The following is a 10,654-nucleotide window of genomic DNA, read 5'->3' on the forward strand; positions in this document are numbered from 1 at the left end:
GCTTCCTTGGGAACAGGAACAGTGGTGGCCAACTTGAAGCATGTGGGGACAACAGACAGGGATAGGGAATGATTTAATATGTTCGTAAACACACCAGCCAGCTGGTCTGCGCATGCTCTGAGGATGCGGCTAGGGATGGGCCTTGCCTTGTGAGGGTTAACACGTTTAAATGTTTTACTCACGTTGGCCACGGAGAATGAGAGCGCACAGGCTTTGGTAGCGGGCCGTGTCAGTGGCACTGTATTGTCCTCAAAGCGAGCAAAGAAGTTGTTTAATTTGTCTGGGAACAAGACGTCGATGTCTGCGAAGGAGTTGGTTTTCTTTTTGTAATGTGTGATTGACTGTAGACCCTGCCACATACGTCTCTTGTTTGAGCCGTTATTTGATTGCCTTACGAAGGGAATAGCTGCACTGTTTGTATTCGGTCATGTTTCCAGTCCCTTTGGCATGATTAAAAGCAGTGGTTTGTGCTTTCAGTTTTGCGTGAATGCTGCCATCAATCCACGGTTTCTGGTTCGGGAAATGTTTTAATAGTCACAGTGGGTATAACATCTCCGATGCACTTGCTAATAAACTCGCTTACCGAGTCAGCGTATACATTAATGTTGTTGTCTGAGGCTATCCAGAACATATCCCAGTTCACGTAATTGAAGCAATCCTGAAACGTGGTATCCAATTGGTCAGACCAGTGTTGGACGGACCTGAGCACGGGTGTTTCCTGTTATAGTTTGTTACAATCTCTGTCTCTCTGGAAGGCAACTCGTGCCCTAATTTTGCCCTCCTTGTTATCTAGAGATTGGACATGGGTGAGTAATATGCTCTGGAGCGATGGATGGTGTGCTCGCCTTCTGAGTCTGACCAGTAGGCCGCTCCGTCTGCATCTCCTGCGGCGGCTGCGTTGTTTTGGGGCAGCCTCTGGGATAATATCCCATGTCCAGGGTGGAGGTCCGAACAAAGGATCCGCTTCGGGAAATACGTATTCCTGGTTGAATGTTGGTAAGTTGTCATCAATTTAATATCCAATATTTCTTCCCGGTTGTATGTAATAACACTTGAGATTTCCTGGGCTAACAATGTAAGAAATAATACTTAAAATAATAAATAAGAACAAATAACTAGTTTCTTAAGGACCTGAAGGGAAGTGACCATCTCTGTTGGTGCCCTCTTAAATCTGAATACTTAAGTCTGAATACTTATGTAAATGTGATATTAAAGTTTTATATATGAATATATATTTCCAGTGGGGAGAAGTATTTGATACACTGACGATTTTGCAGGTTTTCCTACCTACAAAGCATGTAGAGGTCTGTACTTTTTTATCATAGGTATACTTCAACTGTGAGAGACTGAATCTAAAACAAAAATACAGAAAATCACATTGTATGATTTTTAAGTCATTCATTTGCATTTTATTGCTTGCAATAAGTATTTGATCATCTAAGAATTCCGGCTCTCACAGACCTGTTAGTTTTTCTTTAAGAAGCCCCCCTGCTCTCCACTCATTACCTGTATTAACTGCACCTGTCTGAACTCGTTACCTGTATAAAAGACACCTGTCCACACACTCAATCAAACAGACTCCAACCTCTCCACAATGGCCAAGACCAGACAGCTGTGTAAGGACATCAGGGATAAAATTGTAGACCTGCACAAGGCTGGGATGGGCTACAGGACAATAGGCAAGCAGCTTGGTGAGAAGGCAACAACTGTTGGCGCAATTATTAGAAAATGGAAGAAGTTCAAGATGACGGTCAATCACCCTCGGTCTGGGGCTCCATTCAAGATCTCACCTCGTGGGGCATCAATGATCATGAGGAAGGTGAGGGATCAGCCCTACACGGCAGGACCTGGTCAATGACCTGAAGAGAGCTGGTACCACAGTCTCAAAGAAAACCATTAGTAACACACTATGCCGTCATGGATTAAAATCCTGCAGCGCACGCAAGGTCCCCCTGCTCAAGCCAGCGCATGTCCAGGCCCGTCTGAAGTTTGCCAATGACCATCTGGGTGATCCAGAGGAGGAATGGGAGAAGGTCATGTGATCTGATGAGAAAAAAATAGAGCTTTTTGGTCTAAACTCCACTCGCCGTGTTTGGAGGAAGAAGAAGGATGAATACAACCCCAAGAACACCATCCCAACCATGAAGCATGGAGGTGGAAACATCATTCTTTGGGGATGCTTTTCTGCAAAGGGGAGAGGCGACTGCACCGTATTGAGGGGAGGATGGATCGGGCCGTGTATCGCGAGATCTTGGCCAACAACCTCCTTCCCTCAGTAAGAGCATTGAAGATGGGTCGTGGCTGCGTCTTCCAGCATGACAACGACCCGAAACACACAGCCATGGCAACTAAGGTGTGGCTCGGTAAGAAGCATCTCAAGGTCCTGGAGTGGCCTAGCCAGTCTCCAGACCTGCACCCAATAGAACATCTTTGGAGGGAGCTGAAAGTCCGTATTGCCCAGTGACAGCCCCGAAACCTGAAGGATCTGGAGAAGGTCTGTATGGAGGAGTGGGCCAAAATCCCTGCTGCAGTGTATGCAAACCTGGTCAAGAACTACAGGAAACGTATGATCTCTGTAATTGCAAACAAAGGTTTCTGTACCAAATATTAAGTTCTGCTTTTCTGATGTATCATATACTTATTGCATGCAATAAAATGCAAATGAATTACTTAAAAATCATACAATGTGAATGGATTTTTGTTTTAGATTCCGTCTCTCACTGTTGAAGTGTACCTATGATAAAAAATTACAGACCTCTACATGCTTTGTAGGTAGGGAAACCTGCAAAATCGGCAGTGTATCAAATACTTGTTCTCCCCACTGTGTGTATATATATATATATATATATATATATATATATATATATATATATATAAATTAGCAGAAATGTCGTCACCTGTTTTTGCTTTGTGATTATGAAGTATTGTGTGTAGATTGATAAGGGGGAAAATAACAATTCAATTAATTTTAGAATAAGGTTGAATTCTTTCCCGAATGCACTGTATCTACCTCATACCTTGTACCTCTCTCTGCACGTTGGTCTTGTACTGGTGCTCTCTGTATATAGCTCCCTTCTTGTGTATTTTATTTTATTCCTTGTGTTATTGTTTTTAAGCTCTGCATCGTTGGGAAGGGCTCTGAGCAAGTATTTAATGGTAAAGTCTAAAGCAGGTGTATTAGGCGCATGCGAGAAATACAATTTGATTTGATCATACTAATTTGAGTGTCGTGTATTTATGTTTACTGTTACCTCTAATCTATGAGACCAGGCTGGACTGCACAGCAGCCATATAATCGCCCACGCCCTCCATACTCTGGGACTGTATCAGCCAATGACTGTATATACGAAGGTATCAGCACGCTAGGCTACTTCGCATCTCCTTGCGGGATAGCCTATGCTGTATCAGGACAGGACGTCACGGCTTTGACCTAGGGCAAAGAAGCACGAGTTACCCACTTCCATCAGGTAAATGCGACAGATTTATTTGATTGACTATTTGATAATGTTATATGCTGTAATTCTACAATTGGGTATAATGCACCATCGGAAATAGTAGGCTCTAGCAAATCGCCCTTTTCGAGACGCTTTCAAGGTGTCCTCTATTTAAGCTCTCTATAAGGCTATGCTGTAAACGTGCTGTTTCATAGAAGCCGGTTTGGTGCAGTGTTATTGAAGACGAGACCGCATGGGCGTAGGCTTGTCTCCCCGCAGGCTCTTAGGATTTATGTTGGTCCGGTTTAGAAGAAAATATTATGTAGATTGTGCTGGCTGTGTGGGCTCTTTAGCCTACTCTACAAAATAGATGTCCACTGTCATTTTGGCTACAATGCCGAGTTTTAACAGCCAAAATATTTTTCTCTCCTGTTGGGATCATCATGGAAGAAGTGTGCTCTTGATAAGGCATGCAATGTGAAGGTATTTTTTTTATTTCACTTCTGGTTCTTAGTAGGGATGTAAGTCTATGCCACTATTCACAGTGGTCTTTGTTGGAATTTGGCACGCAGAGCATCTGAACGTACTTCAGTTTACCGGGCCGAGCACACACGAGCCAGCAGGTGCCATGGAGTCGCATCTCTCTGCCACCGCATATCTCGTCCTAGGTAATGCACTCACTCTGCATGGCAATCATCTGGCTTTTTTTGGGGGTGGGGGGGTCTACAAAACCTGCTTTCTAATCTTCCTTTGGCTATGAACTATTTCCTCTGTATTATTGTTTAGATTTCTTATCAATACATCATGTGATGTGATTCTCAAGGATGTTTCTTATTGCCTCTTATTCTGTGTGTCCTAGCATTGGTCTCCACAACCTCTGGGTTCTTCTGGACTCCCCGGGGTCCTCAGATGTACCCCTGCCTCACCTACATGGAGCGCAACCTGCGGGTGGACTGTGAGTTCCCTGTGGAAGACAACCCTGCACACCTAGGCCCCTACTGCGAGTACAAGCAGGACAGCCGACTGGTGGGATTTGATTGTTTTTGATAGATTTTCGTTCTCTTATTTTTCTCTTTCTTTATTTACACTGAGTGTAAAAACATGAGGAACACCTGCTATTTCCATATCATAGACTGACCAGGTGAATCTAGGTGAAAGATATTATCCCTTATAGATGTTAAATCCACTTTAAATCAGTGTAGATGAAGGGGAGGAGGCAGGTTAAAGAAGGATGTTTAAGCATTGAGAGAATTGAGGCATAGATTGTGTATGTGTGCAATTCAGAGGGTGAATGGGCAAGACAAAAGATTTAAGTGCCTTTGAACGGGTATGGTAGTAGGTGCCAGGCGCACGTACTGGTTTGAGTGTGTCAAGAACTGCAACGCTGCTGGATTTTTCAAGCTCAACAGTTTCCCATGTGTATCAGGAATGGTCCACCATCCAGCCAACTGTGGGAAGCATTGGAGTCAAAATGGAATGCTTTCGACACCTTGTAGAGTCCATGCCCCAACGAATTGAGGCTGGTCTGAGGGGAAAAGGGGTGCAATTTTATTGCATTTAACCTTAATCTTCCCCTATATGCATTTAGCAGCGGCACACTGTTGATTTTAGACGTTTAAGTGTGACTAAACCAGATAGAAAGTATGTAGAAAATATAATGGTATCAAGGCACAAGGAGAGACCCAAATGCAGACACAGGAGACAGATGGCTGGAGTCTTACAATGTTTATTAATACAAAGGGGTAGGCAATAGAATGGTCGTGGACAGGCAAAAAGGTCAAAACCAGATCTGAGTCCAGGAGGTACAGAGTGGCAGACAGACTCGTGGTCAAGGCAGGCAGAATGATCAGGTAGGCGGGTACAGAGTCCAGAAACAGGACAGGGTCAAAACCGGGAGGACTAGAAAAGGGAGAATAGCAAAAGGAGTATGGGAAAAACATGCTGGTTGACTTGACTAAACATACAAGATGAACTGGCACAGAGAGACAGGAAACACAGGGATAAATCCACTGGGGAAAACAAGCGACACCTGGAGGGAGTGGACAATAACGAGGACAGGTGAAACTGATCAGGATGTGAGAAATGGAGCAATATATTTAAAAATAAGATCATTTTTGACAACTAACAGTCACCAAAGGGAAAAACTAGACAGACAGTGAGAATCTAAAATACCAAAAATGTCATGAGGCCCCCATTGATTTTGTTACAATGTTTGAGTCACTCAGATAGCATCTGCCAATTGGCAAAATGTGTAAAATTACAGGTAATTTGTTTTGAAACAATCAAATGTTCTCTACGCCCCATAACAAAATGTGTAGAATTGCAAGAAATGAGCTTTAAAATGCCCACTACCACACTAACTTTGCCACTGTTGCTGCTGAAGCAAGTAATTGAAGAAAAAAAAATCTCATTCACAATAGGTGGGCAGCACCTACCCCAACGCTGTGTCCCTGGTGTCCACAGACAACCGGAGGAGGGCCAACGTGAGCCTGGTCAACCCCACAGTGTGTCGCCTCACCTGGGCTCCGATGGCGGACGATAAGCCCTACACCTACACCTGCAGGGTGTACCAGGGGTCTACCTGGAAGGAGAACAGCATGGCTGTACACCAGCGTGAGTCATCATGGGTACAGGGATGAGCAGGAGGAAGGACAACTGAGATAGGAGTGGGAAGGAGAGGGGAGTCAATGTAGTTGATGGTGCGGAGCATAAATTATTGCAAAAAAATGCAAACATATACAGCATTGGAGTTGTTCGGTGGGTTGCCCAAAGATATGAATTTACTCAATCAAATATGTAGTAGGGTAGACAAGAATTATGAAAGTATTTCCAAGAAATTCTCTTTGTGGATCTCTTTGTGTACATGTATACCTATTTGTTCTTGTGTTATTGCACATCCATACAGATGAAGTGTGCATTTCGAAAGGCATTTGAATCATTTTTGTCTGGAAAATGAGTATGAAATCAAAAACTAGTAGCAAAGTATAATTGAAAGAGAAGTGTGATGACATGATCTTTCAGTAATGACTCTTGATGTGGTAGATAATATTAGCATTTTTCTAAATGCAATTTTCTTTGTTGCAAGGGTTTGTTTGTTGTGTTTGTGTACAAGTGTTTAAATCTGATGGTCTGTTTTTGTCTGTCTAGGAATTCTTCCAATCTGTTCAGCCCTCAGCGTGATGTTCCATACCGGGCTATTTCTTCTGTCCCTTGTGATGACACTTCCTGTAACTACGGGTCTCCTCTCTCCCTGACCTCCTTTCAATGTACAGATAGCTAGATGTTATTAAATGTTTTTAAACAGATTTTCATATCATTATTTTAGTTCACAATAATAACTACAATTTACTGAGATCATAGACATAGACAATGTGTAATTAGTGTGAAACAGTGGTATGTTGGAGGCTGTGGCTCCATATTCACTGTTTTCTGACCACTTCAATGATCACTTCAAAAACTGATCCATCAGACTAGTTCTTATTCTGTACTATCTATTCTCTATACTTTAGACTTTGCTTTTGGAGTATCAGGTGAGAATCCTATCAAAGAATTTCTTTATATCAGTCAAACTTTCAGGACTTCCAGACTTTCACGCTCATATCAGCCCTTTGGCTCAGGGATGCTAGTACTGGAATGGATGGTCATATCCTAAAGAGATTCACAATGGCTATGTTTACCACAGGCAGACCAATAGTGATATTTTTCCACTAATCGTTTTTTTAAACAATCAGATTAGTTAAAAGCAGACTTTGTGTAAAGATATATATAATTATCCTTTATTATTTTACCCTAACACTACCACCCCTCCCCTAATTGGAGTAAACTAGTGTTCAACAACACTTAGGCTTCTACTTCCAGTTTATACATACTATATACATTTTACGGACACAGTATATTTTATAATAGTTATATTTTGTTTATTTTTGTCCCATCCTTCTGCTACCCTCAACTCCTCCCATCTATCTCTGAAGACCATCCAGTTTTGATTTTTTATTTGCCATATCATTTTAAACTGCTGTTTCACAAAAGTTCTGAACCTATATACATTGTACGGACACAGTATATTTTACAATAGTTATCTTGTTATTTTTAGTACAACCCTTCAGCTTCATTTCAACCCCTCCCATCTATCTCTGAACACTCAGTTTTTTTGCAGAGTTAGCTCCAGGTAAATGTTGCAATTCTTCAGTACCAAAACAAATTATCTAATGATTCTATCTCTTCACAGCAAAATCTGCAGAGCTGGGATGGTTGTATAATAATTTAACTAAGTTTTGAATCCAGCGTAATTGTATGTATCAGTTCATGAATCATGAATTCATTAGGCCTATGGATTTTACATGTCTGGGCGGGTGCACAGCCTGCGAGGGCATAGGCCCACCCACTTGGGAGCCATGCCCAACCAATCAGAGTACGTTTTTCTCCACAAAAGGGCTTTATTACAGACAGAAATACTCCTCAGTTTCATCAGCTGTCCAGGTGGCTGGTCTCAGACGATCACGCAGGTGAAGAAGCCGGATGTGGAGGTCTTTGCTGGCGTGGTTATACGTGGTGTGTGGCTATGAGGCTAGTTGGATGTACTGTCTAATTCTCTAGAATTACGTTGGAAGCGGCTTATGGTAGAGAAATGAACATTAAATTATCTGTCAACAGCTCTGTTGTACATCCTGCAGTCAGCATGCCAATTGCACACTCCTTCAAAACTTGAGACATCTGTGGAATTCTTTTGTGTGACAAAACTGCACATTTTAGAGTGGCCTTTTATTGTCCCCAGCACAAGGTGCACCTGTGTAATGATCATGCTGTTTAATCAGCTTCTTGATAATACACACCTGTCAAGTGGATTGATTATCTTAGCAAAGGAGAAATGCTCACTAATAGGAATGTAAACAAATTTATGCACAACATTTGAGAGAAATAAGTTTTTTGTGCATATGGGACATATTAGATCTTTTATTTCAGATAATGAAACATGGGACAAACATTTTACATGTATATTTTATATTTTTGTTCAGTGTATATTGCACAGCTGTATATTTTTTGCTCTGTAAATGAAACTGGTCTAGTTTTTTTATTCAATCACAATTTTCATTAACCAATTTTGGTCTTTAATGAAGGGGCGACAGACAAGTTTGCAAACACAGCCTTTGTGAATCTCTTTAGGACATGATCACCCATTCCCATTGTAGCATCCCTGTAGCATTGACGAGATAGTGGGGGGTGAAAAGTAAGGCCAACACTACCGTATCAGAGTGTGTACTTGGCTCACAGCCCCTGATTCTGGGGCACTTAAAGCTGCAATATTGTATGTAACTTTTTGGGGGACCCAACCAAATTCACATAGAAACGATTTCTATGCTTCTCGTGCTTAAGTTTATTTTTGTATCTTTTACGTTTGGTTTTGTACACCAGCTATAAAGAGCTGATTATACATTATTTTTGTACTTAAAAAAAGAATCACAGTATTTCAGATGGTACAATGATTATCAATACTTGTTTTGGCACATGAACTGAAATTAGGGCAACTATTATAATTTTAGTAACCAGGAAATGACAGAGTGATTTCTAAGGATTTCCTCTGAATTACCATTAAGATAATGGATGAAATGGAAATGAAAGTTGGAAGTTGACAATCCCATGCTATTGATTGGCTAAAATATTTACGTGTCAGGTGGTATGTTGTAACTATTCAATAATTGGTTAATGATCAACTCTTGCCTTTTATTTCAATCTCAAAGTATTAAGAAACCTTTCATAGACGCAAAGAAATCTGATGCTCTCTCTAGTTTGAAAGTTTTGTTTACATTTTGTCATTCCCACATGTTCTTGTAGATTTCATACAGTAGAAGCTTGAGCTTAGCTAAATTGTATATCAAAGGAAACATTACTCTTAGTGATATCCCCTGTATTGCATAATTACGGATTGCTGATTAGCCATTGAAAGTTCAAGACATGTCATGACTGTGTTAAATGTTTTGATACTCAGCTTCACATGGCACATTATTAGTTATTGTAATAATGTATTAAATCCATAGGCAACAATTATATTCAACATTTTGTAATGTTATTTTTTAGAAAATTATTAAGTGGAATTGCTTACAGATGTATCTTGCCAAAAATGATTGATCAAATTGTACTTTCACTGCACCATTGCATTATTTTGGAAATAATTATATAGATTATTACAAGTAAAAGTATTTCATATGCTTTGCAGATTAAAAAATTACTGTAGCAATTTTTTTAGGACTCATCATGGAGGTCATTCTAGATCTTTGTCCTCAAAAACCTCCAATCACTGTGAATGAGATCAGAGTCTAGAAGACCACACTGAAATTGAGGCTGTTTTAGGACAAGCACAAATTATAGAAAAGCTATTGAGATAATAAGATCAGGTGGTGAATGAATGAGATAGTTAATTTGATTTACTACCATAACTAACTAAATGTTTCTGGACAAAAAAATGATTAACTGAAATTAGCACTTGAAATGGACCAGGGTCTCTGATACACACTACCATCACGTGTCCTGATAGTAGTTAGTAAGTTGATAGTTTGTTGATGTTAGTTTTTAGTATGTGCAGAATGAAAGAACATGTAGATGGGTTAAATATGTCTTGTTGATGATGTCATTAGCTGCTTTCCATTCTCTTCCTTTTTCATTCTAATGCTCTTATTGCTCCCACGCACAGCTCCCACTGGCACTGCACTGGCTATTTGCACATGCTTCAAGTGCCTATGCTTTTTGAATGCTGCTTTATTGTTCATATCAGTATCTGTGTCCTTGCAGACAATTATGCTTCTCTTACATGGCACATCTTACTTAGCACATATCCTGTGTGCTGTACCTTTTTGTTTTTGTCACCACGCACTGAAATCTCATTGTAGTTTGACTGCTTTGCAAAGTGGGATTTGTGAATGTGATATGTACACATTAGTTTGCCAAACCAGTGTTTTCTCTCCTTTCTTTCTTGCCACTGAATGTGTACAAAATGCAATAGCAAGAAATAAAGGTATAACAGTAAAAATTGTATTTTTTGTCATTTCAGCATCTTCAATTTATTTCCATGATGTTCACAGACAATCTACTGTATATATGCTATTGGCAAGTCTGGTGTTGGTACAGGATACATTCATTGCAGAATTTGGAGGAAGTTATTATAGAATCATGCATCTCTCTTTGGAACATCAAACTTTTGTCACCAGGTCATGTGTTTTGTTCTC

The 10,654-nt window shown here is 40.4% G+C and overlaps 1 protein-coding gene across 4 annotated transcripts; it reads left to right on the forward strand.

Moving 5' to 3' along the window:
• Positions 1-3,079: 3,079 nt before the first annotated feature.
• Positions 3,080-10,446, forward strand: si:ch211-215c18.3 (uncharacterized). Of its 4 annotated transcripts, XM_029671973.2 has the most exons (6): positions 3,080-3,467; positions 3,885-3,917; positions 4,007-4,102; positions 4,294-4,460; positions 5,855-6,047; positions 6,582-10,446. In XM_029671973.2, exons 2-6 carry the CDS (start codon positions 3,905-3,907, stop codon positions 6,686-6,688), a joined length of 576 nt encoding a protein of 191 aa, XP_029527833.1. In that variant the 5' UTR covers positions 3,080-3,467; positions 3,885-3,904; the 3' UTR covers positions 6,689-10,446. The 4 variants fall into 4 exon arrangements, with proteins under 4 accessions (XP_029527833.1, XP_029527834.1, XP_029527835.1 ...); XM_029671974.2 differs by lacking the exon at positions 3,885-3,917 and having other exon boundaries at positions 3,082-3,467; positions 3,980-4,102; XM_029671975.2 differs by lacking the exon at positions 3,885-3,917 and having other exon boundaries at positions 3,082-3,467.
• The last annotated feature ends 208 nt before the right edge of the window (positions 10,447-10,654 follow it).

This window comes from Oncorhynchus nerka, linkage group LG10 (assembly GCF_034236695.1).
Source record: "Oncorhynchus nerka isolate Pitt River linkage group LG10, Oner_Uvic_2.0, whole genome shotgun sequence".
NCBI lineage: Eukaryota > Metazoa > Chordata > Actinopteri > Salmoniformes > Salmonidae > Oncorhynchus > Oncorhynchus nerka.

Excerpts from the sequence above, each read along its gene's own strand:
- si:ch211-215c18.3 (XM_029671972.2), top strand. The coding sequence starts at position 3,964 with ATGCCACTATTCACAGTGGTCTTTGTTGGAATTTGGCACGCAGAGCAT. Across the intron at positions 4,103-4,293 it reads CACCGCATATCTCGTCCTAG|CATTGGTCTCCACAACCTCT; the intron begins GTAATGCACTCA and ends TGTGTGTCCTAG. Across the intron at positions 4,461-5,854 it reads ACAAGCAGGACAGCCGACTG|GTGGGCAGCACCTACCCCAA; the intron begins GTGGGATTTGAT and ends CATTCACAATAG.